Below are 17,820 nucleotides of genomic sequence, written 5' to 3'. Positions count from 1 at the left end.
AAATGTTATGCTGAATAGAAACGGTAGGTATTACAATCATGTTTGGCTTTTGAAACATTGTTTAAAATACTGTATGTGGCTAAGCAATAGCTATTAACTTCTTTTTTTGGTGCCAGTGAAAATTTTGGCAGGGCTAGTAAAAATCTGAAACACTGGCCCGATCGGGCCAGTAGAAAAAATCCTTAGTGTTGAACCCTGCTCCGGGTGCTCCGGTTTCCCCCACAGTCCAAACACACGCACTACAGGGGAATTGATGAACTAAATTGGCTGTAGTGTATGAGTGTGTGTGTATGGGTGTTTCCCAGCACTGGGTTTTGGCTGGAAGGGCATCCGCTGCGTAAAACATATACTGGAATAGTTGATGGTTCATTCACTGTGTCGACCTGATATACACATAAATTGGAAACACCAATACACTCTCATTTACACACATACTCCACGGACAATAGCTTACCCAATTCCCCTGTACTGCATGTCTTTGAACTTGAAACCGGAGCACCCGGAGAAAACCCTCGTCAACACGGGGAGAACGTGCAAACTCCACACAGAAATGCCAACTGACCCAGCTGGGGCTCAAACCAGCAATCTTCTTGGTGTGAGTCAATCGTGCTACTCACTGAAATCCGCTGTAAATCCACGAATTGTACATTAAAATAAAGACCATTCATTTATATTTATTTGTATTCAAAGTGGTTTGTGTATTGTTTCTAGAGTCCTATATGTGTTAATGCATGCCCCGTCAATGCTAATGAATTTAATAGGGATGCTCATATTGTTAGTAGTATTAGATTAGATTAGTAAATAAGATGTTTCGCAAGTGTATGTTTTCAGAGCAGACAGCGACTCCTGCATTCAATAAACAGCAGCTATTCAATATTGATTAGTGTTTCCTCTAGGCATCGACTGTTTGAGATGCTGCAGATTCACATAATGTTGTGTGTCGGAGATGTTTCCAGCGTTCATAGAAGAGATCAGACAAATTATTTCACAGATGATGTTGAACAGATTCAGGAATTTCTCACAGTATTTCCTCTAATATTTATTTCAAATTTCTTTTATTAGGTTTTTACATGGAATATCAACCATAACAGACATTTTATAATTATCCATCCATGTTAGTGTTTACCCTACCCCAACCCCAGTTGAACATTTCCCTCCCTCAACAGCCTCTGACTTCTCATTAAGAAAAAAGCTAAACAAAAAAATTAAATAATAATAATAATAATGATAAATAAAATTAATAATTAACCATAATGATAAAAAGGTAAAAAAAAATAAACAAATTATAAAATAAATAACTAAATAAGATGAAAATAAATAATAAATATGTTTTTATTCCTATGTTATTGCTCAGTTTAAGAATCAAGAGAGTTTGCTAGTAGATAATCTAAAAAGGGGCGCCACAACTTGTCAAAGGTCTTTAAAGAACCAGTAAGTGATAGTCTAATCTTTTCCAATTTAATACAAGTAAACACTTCTTTTATCCATGCATCAAAAGATGGTGGAGTGACATGTTTCCACTTTAAAAGAATGAGACGTCTCGCTATTAAAGTAGTAAAAGCTAAAGCCTTTTGAACCATTACTGAAAGGTTGGCATCTACTGCCAACCCAAAAATGGCCAAAAGTGGATTTGTATCCAGATCTATGCCGAATGCATCTTTTAAAGTTTTAAATATTTTAGTCCAATAAACAAAAAATTTGGGGCATTCCCACAACATATGGATGAGATCCGCTAGTGATTGTTTGCACCTATTACACGCATCGCTGACAGAAGGGTATATTTTAGCAAGCCTAGCATTAGTGTAGTAAACCCTGTGTAGGATCTTACATTGTATAACATTTCCTCTAATATTTTTTCTTCTGGAGAAAGTCTTATTTGTTTTATTTCGGCTAGAATGAAAGCAGTTTTTAATTTTCTTAAAGCCATTTAAGGTCAATATTATTAGCCCCCTTCAGTAATATTTAGGGCTGCTCGATTATGGGAAAAATCATAATCACGATTATTTTGGTCATAATTGAAATCACGATTATTCAAAACGATTACAGATAAAGTCAAAATTATTCGCCCTCCTGTGAATTTGTTTTATTTTTATGTTTTTAAATATTTCCCAAATTATGTTTGAGCAAGGAATGAACAGAGCAAGGAATTTTCACAGTATTTCCTATAATATGTTTTCTTCTGGAGAAAGTCTTAATAGGTTTAAATATTTTGAAACCTATTTTAAGGTCAACATTATTAGACCCCTTAAGCAATATATTTTTTGATTGTCTGCAGAAGAAACTACGTACTATTACCCTAATTAAGTCTTTGAATCACACTTTAATCTGAATGCTTGTATTTTGAAAAATATCTAGTCTTATGATGTTTATTATTTACTGTCATCATAGCAAAGATAAAAGTAATCAGCTATTAGAAACGAGATATTAAATCTATTATGATTTGAAATGTGTTGAAGAAACTCTGCTCTCCGTTAAACAGAAATTGTGGATAAAAGGGTCGCTAATAATTCAGGAGGGCTAATAAATCTGACTTTAACTGTATATAAATACACAGTTATTTTCCTCCCTGTAAATAAGAAAAGGGAAATAAATACAGTAGAATAAAAATATGAAACAAACTGTGCTTTAAGCATCTTAACTATAAGAAAAAAACTCAAGAGCAGTGAGGGATTTTCTCCTTTGGTTGTTTGATTAACAATAGAAACAGAATATTGCGCACTGTCACTTTAAGAGCAGTGTCGTTTTGAGTTATGGTTTTGGATTCACGTGCCTTTTGATTCTCAACTCGTTTGTTTATTACACAAATGAGGGTTAATATGAATAATCACTAAACACCGCGTTCTGACACCTGTTTGACCATTAAACGCTTTTAAATACATGAATGATTGGAACGTACATCAATGAATGTTGCGCATCCCGTGCTGCAAACGCTTATTACAGTGCATACTTTTAGTCATTTTCACGTGAAACTGAGCTTTGCAGAGCATCAAATGTGTACAACTGGAAAGCGGACAGTATATGATGCAATAATCGTTTACTGATTTATCCATTAATGCTTTTTCATGATCGTTAGAAGCCAAAATCGAAATTGAAACCGAATTTTTCGATTAATTGCACAACCCTAACAATATTAGTGTTGGATTGTCTCCAGAATAAACCACTGTTATACATTGACTTGCCTAATTACCCAAATTTTACCCTAATTACCCTAGTGAAGCCTTTAAATGTCACTTTAAGCTGAATACTAGTGTCTTGAAGAATATCTAGTCTAATATTATTTACTGTCATCATGACAAAGAGAAAATAAATCAGTTATTAGAGATGAGTTATTAACACTGTTATGATTAGAAATGTGTTAATAAATCTGCTCTCTGTTAAACAGAAATTGGGGAAAAATACACAGAGTGGCTAATAATTCTGACTGGAACTGTATATATACAGTACAGTATATCCAATCGTGCAGGCCTATGAGCTGCTGTTTACCTCGCTTATTGGTTAAATCTGCCTCTGCCAACAACACTGGCATTGAGAAGGGTTTGTTTGTTGTTGTTTTCTGTTCGTTCTGTGCGTTCATGATGCTGATGGTCTTTATGTTTTTATCTCTGCACAGACTGGCGCTCATGGGCTGCCTGGGTCTTTGGGTTTTGTCCGTCCTGCTTGGAGCTTCTCTGTGGCTGGTGAATGGAGCCGCTGCTGGAACTACAGCAAAAGAGCTTCAAGAAGGACTTCAGGACTCAGTGGGTTTATTTCTCTTTTCTTTATGTTCCAGCATTAAGAGATTTAGGGTTTGAGCACCCATGATGCTGTACAGGATACACATACAATGATTAGCTCTCACAACAGATCGACTATTATAGTTGTAGGGCTACCATAGCGACTGTAGAATCACCTCAACAGGTTGACTATTATAGTTGTTGTGTTGCCATAGCAACTGTAGAATCACCTCAACAGATTGACTATTATAGTTGTAGTGTTGCCATAGCAACTGTAGAATCACCGCAACACATTGACTATTATAGTTGTAGTGTTGCCTTAGCAACTGTAGAATCACCACAACAGGTTGACTATTTTAGTTGTTGTGTTGCCATAGCAACTGTAGAATCACCTCAACAGGTTGACTATTATAGTTGTTGTGTTGCCATAGCAACTGTAGAATCACCTCAACAGATTGACTATTATAGTTGTAGTGTTGCCATAGCAACTGTAGAATCACCGCAACACATTGACTATTATAGTTGTAGTGTTGCCTTAGCAACTGTAGAATCACCACAACAGGTTGACTATTATAGTTGTTGTGTTGCCATAGCAACTGTAGAATCACCACAACAGGTTGACTATTATAGTTGTTGTGTTGCCTTAGCAACTGTAGAATCACCACAACAGGTTGACTATTATAGTTGTTGTGTTGCCATAGCAACTGTAGAATCACCTCAACAGGTTGACTATTATAGTTGTTGTGTTGCCATAGCAACTGTAGAATCACCTCAACAGATTGACTATTATAGTTGTAGTGTTGCCATAGCAACTGTAGAATCACCGCAACACATTGACTATTATAGTTGTAGTGTTGCCTTAGCAACTGTAGAATCACCACAACAGGTTGACTATTTTAGTTGTTGTGTTGCCATAGCAACTGTAGAATCACCTCAACAGGTTGACTATTATAGTTGTTGTGTTGCCATAGCAACTGTAGAATCACCTCAACAGATTGACTATTATAGTTGTAGTGTTGCCATAGCAACTGTAGAATCACCGCAACACATTGACTATTATAGTTGTAGTGTTGCCTTAGCAACTGTAGAATCACCACAACAGGTTGACTATTATAGTTGTTGTGTTGCCATAGCAACTGTAGAATCACCACAACAGGTTGACTATTATAGTTGTTGTGTTGCCTTAGCAACTGTAGAATCACCACAACAGGTTGACTATTATAGTTGTTGTGTTGCCATAGCAACTGTAGAATCACCTCAACAGGTTGACTATTATAGTTGTTGTGTTGCCATAGCAACTGTAGAATCACCTCAACAGATTGACTATTATAGTTGTAGTGTTGCCATAGCAACTGTAGAATCACCACAACAGATTGACTATTATAGTTGTAGTGTTGCCATAGCAACTGTAGAATCACCACAACAGATTGACTATTATAGTTGTAGTGTTGCCATAGCAACTGTAGAATCACCACAACAGATTGACTATTATAGTTGTAGTGTTGCCATAGCAACTGTAGAATCACCTCAACAGGTTGACTATTATAGTTGTTGTGTTGCCATAGCAACTGTAGAATCACCTCAACAGATTGACTATTATAGTTGTTGTGTTGCCATAGCAACTGTAGAATCACCTCAACAGATTGACTATTATAGTTGTAGTGTTGCCATAGCAACTGTAGAATCACCGCAACACATTGACTATTATAGTTGTAGTGTTGCCTTAGCAACTGTAGAATCACCACAACAGGTTGACTATTTTAGTTGTTGTGTTGCCATAGCAACTGTAGAATCACCTCAACAGGTTGACTATTATAGTTGTTGTGTTGCCATAGCAACTGTAGAATCACCTCAACAGATTGACTATTATAGTTGTAGTGTTGCCATAGCAACTGTAGAATCACCGCAACACATTGACTATTATAGTTGTAGTGTTGCCTTAGCAACTGTAGAATCACCACAACAGGTTGACTATTATAGTTGTTGTGTTGCCATAGCAACTGTAGAATCACCACAACAGGTTGACTATTATAGTTGTTGTGTTGCCTTAGCAACTGTAGAATCACCACAACAGGTTGACTATTATAGTTGTTGTGTTGCCATAGCAACTGTAGAATCACCTCAACAGGTTGACTATTATAGTTGTTGTGTTGCCATAGCAACTGTAGAATCACCTCAACAGATTGACTATTATAGTTGTAGTGTTGCCATAGCAACTGTAGAATCACCACAACAGATTGACTATTATAGTTGTAGTGTTGCCATAGCAACTGTAGAATCACCACAACAGATTGACTATTATAGTTGTAGTGTTGCCATAGTGACTGTAGAATCACCACAACAGATTGACTATTATAGTTGTAGTGTTGCCATAGCGACTGTAGAATCACCACAACAGACTGACTCAAGTACTTTACATAGAATGGTTCAAAAACACTCCAGTATTTACTGTAAATGACTATAGTATTTTTTTAAATGGGCTTTATTGATCCTGCTTTGCTCTATACACTACAGCACATGTTAAATCATTAGCGCTGATGTCCCAGCAGGTCTCAGATCAGCCGGTGTTGAGTGTGTGAGTGTGTGTTTGAACACAATGATCTGATCAGCTGATCTGGGACTCACAGCTACACTCTACATCTGCTTTCCACATGACATTTGCAGACTGAAGAGCCTCATTACAGGCTTTATTACTCTTCAAAGAGGCTGGAAAAGTGTTGTGGAGCATTAATCCAGTTCAATTGATGAAATATCACTGCTAATGTGCTCTGCTGTGTGTTTCGTAAAGATGCTTTTAATCGCTTATTCGCTTCTGCTTTGATGAATGCCAGTGTGCTGTGCTGTATATTCAGTGTGTTTTAAATGGTGATTAATTCCAGCTTTAGTGGGTGTTTTAGTGAGTGTTAAGAGTGGGGTCGGGAAATGCCACTGCTTTATTCTGAAAGATAAAGGGTTAAAACTGCAACAGTAGTGAGTGTGAACGAGTGTAAACATGTATAGCCGTGCTATCATTTTATTTTAAGTGTGTGCATGAAGATTTATTTATTTATTTGTTTGTTTATTTATTTACTTGTTTTCTTAATCACATATTTTATTTTATATTATTTTAATATTTGTTTGTTTGTTTGTTTGGTGTTTTGCAATTCAACTCCTTTCAAAAGTCTCACATACAAATAGCACCAATGTTCTCAACCAAAAAACAAACAAACAAAACAAGCAATGATTTGTTTATTTATTTATTTGTTTGTTTGTTGTTTTAAAATAGTCTTACAAATTACACCAATGTTCTCAACCAAAACACATTAAAAAAGTTTTAAAAAGTTTTTATTTATTCATTTATTTATTTGCTTTTTTCTTTTTTTTTCTTCTCTTTTTTTAATTTAATTTAATTTAATTTAATTTAATTTAATTTAATTTAATTTTTTATTTTATTTTATTTTATTTTATTTTATTTTATTTTATTTTATTTTATTTTATTTTATTTTTATTTTTTTTCTTTTCTTTTCTTTTGTTCAATTAAATTAAATTTAATTTAATTTAATTTAATTTTTAATTTAATTTAATTTATATTAATTTAATTTAATTTATATTTATAATTATTTTAATTTTATATTAATTATTTATTTTAATTTTTAATTTTTTATTTTCTGTCATTTTTTTAAATTAAATTAATTCAATGTATTTTTTTATATATTATTTTTTATTTCATTTTATTTAATTTAAATTATCTTTTCTTTTCTTTTCTTTTTCTTTTTTTCTTTTCTTGAATTTTTTTAATTTAGTTAAATTAAATTTTATGAATTAACTAATTTAATTATTATATATTTTTCTTTCATATCAGTAGTTTATATTTGCAGAAAAACTAAATATTGCAATGTCGTTTTTTTACTATATTTCTACTGCACAAATGCTTTAAGCTAGGTTCGTAATTTGTATTTTATTTTGTTGACAATGTAAGAGTAAGAATATTGAATATAAATGTACAAAACAAAAATGTTGTGTATGTATTCAAAATAGACAACTGAGGTGTGTGTAATCACAATATAGATAAGAATAAAATGCTTATATTTGGTGTATTTCATCACAATACAAAGAAATAAAATGATGTAAAATGTGATAAAATTATTTCAATGACATTAATAGATGTTTTATGAAACAACGTTAGGAAAGTCTGTTTAATCTGAGTTTGGGATGATTGTTAGTTGACATCCACTGTAAAAATACTTGTTAATTACAGGCTGCCACCGTCTGGTGTCTTCATTGTGTTGTGTGCCCTGTGTTTGTTGTGTTCCCTGTGCTTTCTGTTATTGTCATGTGGTTCCTTTGTTCAGTTTTCCCACCGTTCATTAGTTTCATTAGTTCCGCCTGTGTCTCTCCCCTGTTTGTATTCATTCCAATCATGTCTTGTGTATTTACACCCCTGAGTTCAGTTTGTTCATGGGCCAGTATTGTCACATCTCCATGGCCTATACCTTGATGGTCCAGTTGCTGCAAGTGGTTTTTGTAATTAATACAAGTAAATATAAGTGTTTGCAATCTGTGCGTTTGTGAGTGAGCCAACCCATGACCAGATCCAAACAGAATCTGCAGACAGTTTTTGCTGTTTCTGCTGAGAATTTTGTTGAAAATCAGTGGATTTATGCAGAATGATTTTGAGAGTATCGTAGCTAAAAACTTAATAAATGAAGAAAGAAATAAACCCTTTTAAACTTTTATTTAATGTTAACAATGCAAATCCAATTAGATCCACTTTATTTGGTAAACAAAGCAAGTCTCTCATAGAATAGATCTACTAAACATCAGATAATATGACTTTACAAACTGTATTGTAAATAAATCACATGAACATTTTCATATTAGGCAACAATTTTGCTAAATAATAATTTAAAAATGAAATAAATATAAATGTACACACATTTACAGAAGTAAATAAATATAATCAATGATGGGCTAAACATCTGCAGAATTCTGCACGTGCAGATTTCATGTAGGCCTGCTCATGACATGTAAAGTTAGTTAACCGCAGACAAAATATGCAGACAATATTCCCCTTTAAACTATTAAAAATGACAGTAAAAGTCACTTTTTAAAAATTGTTTAACAGCAAATGTTGGAAGAACGATTGAAATAAATAATTAAACTGCTGTAGAAAACTGCTGATGTTTTTACAGTGTAGATCATCCATAAACGAATATCCACAAATAACCATTTCTTCATACTCTGTGATTGATGTATCTGTGCTTTTGGAATGCATTATGGGACCTTGATCCTTCCTCCAGTTACTTTACATGAAAAATAAAACATTTATTTGCTTGTCAGACAGTGAGAGTGAAGTGTGTTTTATTTATTTAGCAGTGTGTGTGTGTGTGTGTGTGTGTATACAGCTGAAGTCAGAATTATTATCATTATTATTATTATTATTATTATCCCCCTTTGAGTTTTGTTTTCTTTTTTAAATATTTCCCAAATGATGTTGAACAGATTCAGGAAAATTTCACAGTATGTCTGATAATATTTTTTCTTCTGGAGAAAGTCTTATTTGTTTTATTTCAGCTACAATAAAAGCAGTTCTTAAATTTCTTAAAGCCATTTTAAGGTCAAATTTATTATCCCCTTTAAGCTATATATTTTTCACTAGTCTCCAGAACAAACCACTGTTATACAATGACTTGCCTAATTACCCTAACTTTACCCTAATTACCCTAGTTAAGCCTTTAAATGTCACTTTAAGCTGTATAGAAGTGTCTTGAAGAATATCTAGTCTAATATTATTTACTGTCATCATGACAAAGAGAAAATAAATCAGTTATTAGAGATGAGTTATTAACACTATTATGATTAGAAATGTGTTGAGAAAATCTGCTTTCCATTAAACAGAAATTGGGGAAAACAGGGGGGCCAATAATTCAGGGGGGCTGATAATTCTGACTTCAACTGTATGTGTGAAACGACAGTTTTTGCCCATTTTGGACAGTTAAAAACAGCATTTGGGACATTTCATATGCTGCAAAACAGTTGCAGGATGACACTGTGCCCTAGGAAGTTAAAGTCCTACACAACTGTAATAATTAGATTAAGGTGTTTACATGTCTCTACACAGCAATAATGCAGCTGAAATGGGAATACAACACATGTCCTAATTCCATTTGTGTTTACGACGTCTATGACTTTCAGCATATCTAAAGTGATATTCCATCGCATGGTTATGCTCCATGGTTAATGTGTGTACCTGCAGTTGTAGCCTCTGTTGCTCCTCAGCAGCTGTTGAAGAAAAAAATAAGTGGTTACGTCACACCTGTTCGAGCAAGTGAGTGACGCGCAACACCGAGGCAGCCCGGGTTGCCAGGTGTGTGCAAAACACTTGATGTGCGGTTCAAATCCAACCCTGCCTCCAATCTTCAATGCTAATTTCACCCTCACACTCCATCATAACACCACTCAAGAGACAACTTTTCACATTCAACAAGAAATCTCCTTACAATTTAGTCACACGAGATCTCAGCACACCCCTATTATTTAGGTTAACTAGGCGGGTTAGGGTATTTAGGCAAGTCACTGTATAACAGTGGTTTATTCTGGAGACAATCTAAAACTAATATTGCATAAGGGGGCTAATAATATTGAGCTTAAAATGGCTTTAAAACTATTAAAAACTGTTTTTATTTTAGCCGAAATAAAACAAATAAGACTTTCTCCAGAAGAAAACATATTAGAGGAAATACTGTGAAAAATTCCTGAATCTGAGAAACATCATTTGGGAAATATTTGAAAGAGGAAAAATAATTGAGAGGGGGGTGAATAATTTTGACTTGAACTGTATGTGTGTCTTTGTGCAATGTCTGAATGTATACCGCAGAGCTCTTCCCTCAGTTGTTATTTTTCTCTTTTTGCAGAAACATGGAGAACCTGAAAATAAAGTCAAGCAAAGTAAGTCCAGCTCTGTTTTGTTTATTTTTATTAAGTGTTTATCACATTTATGTAATATGAAGCGCACTGTAGGTTTTGTCGAACTGCTGAGCTTGCGCATTACCTGGGTGTTTGACTGGCTTTTCCTCTGGCTTCTGTTGATTGTTGTCTGTGTTTTAATGGAATTGGATACCGCACGACGAATGGAAAGAAAAAACATTCACATTTCGTGATGCAGGTGTCTGTGGTCCTTTAAGGTGATCAAAAATGTCTGTTTACATGGTAGACTCTTCATCAGAGTATTGTCTTAATCATATTAAAATCAGAGTATTGGTGTCTATAATGCACTCAGTGAAAGTGCCAGATGATATCGCAAGCTGTCAAAGACAGTCCATTCCTCTGCCTTTAAGTTGATTCCATGTGACCTCAAATGTTTGACGCGTTTACACACAACTTTTGTAAAGCATCTGCTGCGTCAGAATACTTGCTTGTAAAATATTTATGTATTTATATATTTACAAATTTGATGAATGTGATCCTGTTGGTGAATCTGAAGGGAGTCGCTCACTGCATGCACTTATCCTACGTGCATGCATTCCATAAGCAACAAGAACAAACGCCTAACATCGCCAACGGTGTCTGTATCCCTCAAAGTTGTTCAGAGATGGTGTGACACAACACGTACCTATGTGTGCCTTTGATGCACCCCTTAATGCTTCATTCGTCTTTGTTGCAGCACCAGTGGCACCAAAATTAGGCACCAGAATTTATATGCACATTCAGTCCGGTTCTACATAGGTACTAGTGTCATAATGGCACTAGGATTGGGTACCCAAACCCTGGTCAATCATTTAGTTCAGATTCATGAATTATCTGACTCTGAACTGATTCAAAACATCGATTCATTCTCCAAAAAGACTTCTCTAGCATAATGCAGAACAAGTTATCTTTTGCTTTGCTGATCTCTGCTCTGTGATTGCTTCAGTGTGTGTGTGTGTGTGTGTCTGCTGTTAGTTTTGTGCTGCAGAATTGATTTGTTTTCTGTATTGATTGAACAGCGTTGACATTGCCAAATCAACAATAACCTTTGTGGCATTTTTATTCCAATGAAATGACTGTGAGTTGCTGTAGTTTGCGCACTAACACATCAGAAACAAGCGTGTTTAACACGTGCTCCTGGTTTTATTGAATGCGTATACATGTGGTGAACTTTAACAATAATTTTACAAAAGTTTATATTTAAAGGGCACCTATTATACCCCATTTTACAAGATGTAAAATGCATCTCTGATGTCTGTCGAGTGTGTGTATTGTAGTTTCAGCTCAAAATATCACACAGATAATGTTTTATAACTCTCTGAAACTGACCTTTTGAGGCTTCTATCCTAATTGTGGAGGTTTGGTGACTGTCACTTTAAATTCAAATGAGATTGGGTTATTTTTAAAAGAGAGCTTATATGAACGCTTATATAAACACCGTAATATATCCAAAACGTTATGAATGTCTCTCTGTGGCCCTCTGCTGGACAAAACATTTTCTTTCTTAAACTGTAAACCTTTTAGGTTCATCGCTAACCAGCCAATTGCAGAATTCTACCCGTAACACCTAGATCAATATCCAGAAACAACTTAAATTAAAATTTGACACATTTAAAGTGACTTTTTCATAAAAATGTAATACTTCACACACAAGGGAAAGGTGTAGATGATGATTTTTTTGTGAAGTAGGCACATTCATTCATTCATTTTCCTTCGGCTGAGTCCATTATTTATCAGGAATGAACCGCCTACTATTCCAGCATATGTTTTACGCAGCGGATGCCCTTCCGGCTGCAACCCAGTACTGGGAAACACCCATACACACTCACATTCACACACGCAGTCATACACTACGGCCAATTTAGCTCATCAGTTCCCCTATAGCGCATGTGTTTGGACTGTGAGGGAAACCGGAGCACCCGGAGAAAACCCACGCCAACACGGGGAGAACATGCAAACTCCACACAGAAACACCAACTGACCCTGTCGGGATTCGAACCAGCGACCTAGTAACCAGCTATTAATTTTAACTAATTAACTAATTAATTTAAATTGAACTGTTTGCTAATTTCATATATTCATTCATTTATTCATTCATTCATTCATTCATTTTTCTTTCCGGCTTAGTCCCTTTTTAATCTGGGGTCGCCACAGCGGAATGAACCGCCAACTTATCCAGCATATGTTTTAAGCAGTGGATGCCCTTCCAGCTGCAACCCATCACTGGGAAACACTCATACACTTCATTCACTACGGACAATTTAGCCTACCTAATTCACCTGTACCGCATGTGTATGGACTGTTGGGGGAAACTGGAGCACCAGGAGGAAACCCACGCCAACACAGGGAGAACATGCAAACTCCACACAGAAACGCCGACTGACCCAGCCGAAGCTTGAACCAGCGGCCTTCTTTGCTGTGAGGCGACAGCACTACACACTGCGCCACTGCGTCGCCTGTTTGCTAATTTATTTACTGCTTATGTATACTATTTTTATTATGTAATAATAATAATAATAATATATAATACTGACCATTTAGCTGTTTATTCACAATGAAACAGCTAGAGCTGAACATATTTGCTGGGCATATCCCTTATTTTCACATCCCTTTGAAGCCACAGTGCTAACCATCGAGCCATCGTGCTGCACCTAAAGTAGTTACAAAACGACCTAAAATCTTCCAAAATACAGCATTAACGTATAGTAAAGTAAACAATAATAAATGATAAGTAAAATGTGTACATTTTTTACAATTACACTATTTTGTTGGGGTCGTAGAGAGTCCATTTAGAGAATTAGTAAACAGGAAATTAATACATTTTGAGGGTTAAAGTGACATTTAAAGGCTTAACTAGGTTATTTAGGGTAAAGTTAGCGTAATTAGGCAAGTCATTGTATAACAGTGGTTTATTCTGGAGACAATCTAAAACTAATATTGCTTAAGGGGGCGAATAAAATTGACCTTAAAATGGCTTTAAAGGGCACATAGGTTACCCCTTTTTTCAGATTTACCCATTTTTTCAAAGAGTCTTTTGTGTCTCCAGAACGTGTCTGTAAAGTTTCAGCTCAAAACACCCATCAGATTATTTATTTGACCTTTTATAAGTTTCTGTTTTATACATTTTTGCACCAGGGGGCAGTTTTGTTGTACTGCACCTTTAAGGCTAGTCCTCCCCGCCCACCGTTTCTACATGCCTTTCAGCGTGCCTTAATCTCCTCCCTCGGCTGCGTCAGACAACAAGCAGACATAAAGAAAGCAGATCTCATGTAGCGCTTGTGAGAAATACTACAGTAAGAACTTTACCAATTGGTATTTGATGCATTTGTTGTGTTAAGATGAGTAAATTTTTTGTCGTTACAAAGTTCATGCGCACACACACACAAATACACACACACAGATACACACACACAGATAGAGCACGCGTTAATGTTAATGTACAGAATAAACCTGATTTAACGTCCACAAACCAGGATTGAGGCATCTTCCTTTATAATTGATCTGACACGAGGCTGTGCTGATAAAGTAAATCGCTGAAGTAAATCGCTGAACTTCATTCCACACAGGCTCTGTTTTAAAACATGTTAAACTTGTAAAACTCACTCTTGATCACATTTGATCCTAGAGAACTGAACAGACCTTGTATTCCCGGTTGCTTTGCGCACATCTGGTCTTGTTGATATGATTATAAACGTGACTACCGGGACATGTTAATGCGCGCAGCTGTCAATCAATTCAGTGGGCGGGGGGACGGCACTCCTACGTACAGTTGCGGTCTGAAAACCGCTCCAATTGGTCCACCGTTTTTATGTTGCTAAATTGAAAAAAAAAAGCACTGGGTGTGTTTATTTCACCCCAATATGATGGTCTAAACACTATATCTACACATATGTCTGTCCAAACAGCTTGAAAAGTAGATTTTTCACCATAGATGCCCTTTAAAACAATTAAAAACTGCTTTTATTCTAGCTGAAATAAAACAAATAAGACTTTCTCCAGAGGAAAAAATATTATAGGAAATACTGTGAGAAATTCCTGAATCTGTTCAACATTATTTGGGAAATATTTAAAAAGGAAATCCACAGGAGGATGAATAATTCTGACTTCAGCTGTATATTATAGAGTTTATGAGGAAAACTAACAGCATTGTGGTTTCCACCACTGAACGTTCCCCTTTGTGTCTGGTTTGTAGAAAGCGCAGCGTATAAATGGATTTGATCTACATTTACAAAGCATGTCTTATTTTCCGGATTCACACCTGGCGGAGGATTCAGATCAAACGCTTGACAGAAATCACTCTCACAGAAACTTTCCTGTCCTTTGTGCTTCACAGTGTGTGTCAGAAATATGCAAATAATGTGTTGATTTCCCCTCCGGGACTAATTATTCCCTGCTTTCGGACTCAAAACTTAACAAAACAGGCGGTGGCATGTGTATACTTCTTCTTTTTTCGGCATTATCTCGCTTTCCTTCGCTGGTGGAGAGGCTCTTTGTTGTGATGTCTGAACGTCGGCTGACATTAATCAGACTGGCCCAGTTTCTGGATCCAGCAAACCGCCCAGACACTCCAGTGATGACCGCACGATAACAGCCCGCCTGACAGCCTTTTGCCTTCCGCACAAATCATAAATAAATAAAGTGGTGCAGGCAGCAGCGTGAAAAGGTCAGTCAAGAAGAAAGACAGCTTGTAGGAACCGCAGACGCTGTGCAGAATCACATCAGCCTGCAGATCTGTGCTGCCGCTTATACCACATTACAGCTGAGCCGTACCGCGGGGAAACCCACTCATTTACTGACATTAAAAATGAAAGGAAAGGAATCTGAGTTTATTTGGATCCTTATTAGCTATGCTCTGAGGCACTGCTAGTACTCCCGAGGTCCCACAACACTTAAAAAAAACATACATTATTCTATACATGAGTTAAAGGTCCCATGAAATTAAAATAAAGTAAAAAAAATTGGACTAAATTCTCATTTAGAAATAAATTTAGAGATAAATATACAAGCCTGATATTTTACATACCATATTTTACCCAATTCATGATGAAATAACCCAGCAATGCTTTACAGTATAAAATTGGGCACTAAATTGAATTTACGAGAACCCAACATCAAGTTTTTGGGTCATCAATTACACAATTGGTACTAATTAACATTAAGTAATGGAGTTCCTCAGGGCTCAGTTGTTGGACCACTTCTCTTCTCCATCAACTGGATTAATTAAAAACCCAACAAATATGGTTTGTATTTATAAAATCTATGTTGAAATGACCCAGCAGTTTTTTTTTACAGTGTAAATTTGGGCATTAAATTGAATCTACGTAAACTCAACATCAAGTAATTGGCACATCAAGTACCCCATGGGTATATGCACACAGACCTTTTTAATTTCAGTCGGCCAGCCCCAGGGCTTCTTAATTGTCATCCAATACAAAATTGCCTCGTTTAAGATCTGATTTCTTTAAATCTTCATTTGATCTTCACTGCCTGGCTGAGAAACGATATAAAGTGAGACTCAGACCAAACAAGAAGCACTGCATTACATTATATTTTTCCATGCGCTGTCTTTAAAATATGCAAATTAATTTTACCCCAGAAATCTGCGTTTAAACAGTCTTTCGTCTCATTTTACGCTTCAACAACCAAATGAATTCTTAAGTCTGTTTTTTATTGATTATATTTAAATTACATTACAACATCGATGCTGTAAAAGCAACCGTATGAAATTAAAAAAAGTCACAAAAAGCTTTAACCAGAAGTTCATCATTGGCTGAAAAACACCAGCTGTTCATATAACTCATTGGCATCCACTTACATTAAGTAATGGAGTACCTCAGGGCTCAGTTCTTGGACCACTTTTCTTGATCAGCTTTATTAATTGTACACTCTACAAATATGGTTTGTCCATATTTTAACCAATTTGGGTCGACAAAACCCAGCAATGTTTAACAGTGTAAAATTGGGCATTAAATAGAATCTACAAGAACCCAACATCAAGTTATTGCCACTTTTACACAGTTGGTACCCATTAAAATTTTGTAATGGTGTGCCTCAGGGCTCAGTTCTTGGACAACTTCTCTTCTCAATCAACTTGATTAATTATAAACCCAACAAATATTGTTTGTCCATATTTTACCCAATTTGTGTTGAAATAACCCAACAGTTTTTACAGTGTAAAATTGGGCATTAAATTAATTTTAACCACCAGAGGTCGCTGGTAAGCACTCACTTTCACATGGACTACATCATATGAACTACAAATTCAGTCATGCCACACACACACACCTGCTCCAAGTCTCCACTGATTGGACTCCCATAGCTGATGCTGCTTCTGGACTAATCACACACACTACTTTAGCAGCACACACACTCACTTCCTGGCCGAGTCTTGTTTACCTGTAAAGTGACTATTCAACGCGGTTTCCTCAGTCTTGTTTCTCCGTGTTTTGACCCTTGCCAAGTTTGTCTGTTTGTCCCTGTTCACTGCCGCCTTCCGACCTCTCGCCTGTTATAGTGACTATGATTCTGGATTTGCCTTTATTCATCTGTTTGCACCTGTGTTGACCCTTGCTTGCCTGACTACTGAATAAACCTGCACTTGGATCCTAACGTTGTCTCTGTCACTCCCCGTGTTACACTAAAACCCAACATCAAGTAATGGTGTGCCTCAGAACTCAGTTCTTGGACCACTTCTCTACTCCATCTACTCAGTTAATTATAAACCTAACAAATATTGTTTGTCCATATTTCATCCAATTTGTGTAAATAACCCAGAAATTGTTTACAATGTAAAATAGGTCGTTTAATTTAATTTGGTAGAACCCAACAACAAGTTATTGCCATATCAATTGCACAATTGTTACTAATTAACATTAAGTAATAGTGTGCCTCGGCTCAGTTGTTGGACCACTTTTCCTCTCAATCTACTTAGTTAATTGTAAACCCAACAAATATGGTTTGTTTATATTTTAATTTATTTGGGTTAACATAACCCAGCAATGTTTTAAAGTGTGTACAACTTTGCTGGGTTATGTTAACCCAAATTGGTTAAAATATGGACAAACAATATTTGTTAGGTTTACAATTAACCAATTAGACAGAGAAGAGAAGTGGTCCAAGAATTGAGCTCTGGGGCACATTATTACTTGGTGTTAATGGGTAC

At 35.8% G+C, this 17,820-nt stretch overlaps 1 protein-coding gene across 1 annotated transcript in view; it reads left to right on the top strand.

Annotated features, from left to right (window-relative positions):
* fstl4 (follistatin-like 4) overlaps positions 1 to 17,820 on the top strand; it is a 209,386-nt gene that overhangs the window by 18,634 nt on the left and 172,932 nt on the right. Inside the window, exons 2-3 of the mRNA XM_056446397.1 lie at positions 3,611 to 3,737; positions 10,607 to 10,640. Of these exons, the coding sequence (XP_056302372.1) occupies positions 3,621 to 3,737; positions 10,607 to 10,640 (151 nt within the window). The 5' untranslated portion in view covers positions 3,611 to 3,620. The remainder of the gene's footprint in view (positions 1 to 3,610; positions 3,738 to 10,606; positions 10,641 to 17,820) is intronic.

Source organism: Danio aesculapii, chromosome 21, assembly GCF_903798145.1.
Source record: "Danio aesculapii chromosome 21, fDanAes4.1, whole genome shotgun sequence".
NCBI lineage: Eukaryota > Metazoa > Chordata > Actinopteri > Cypriniformes > Danionidae > Danio > Danio aesculapii.
Note: the sequence above shows the minus strand (reverse complement) of the source record. Positions and strands in the feature narration are given on the sequence as shown.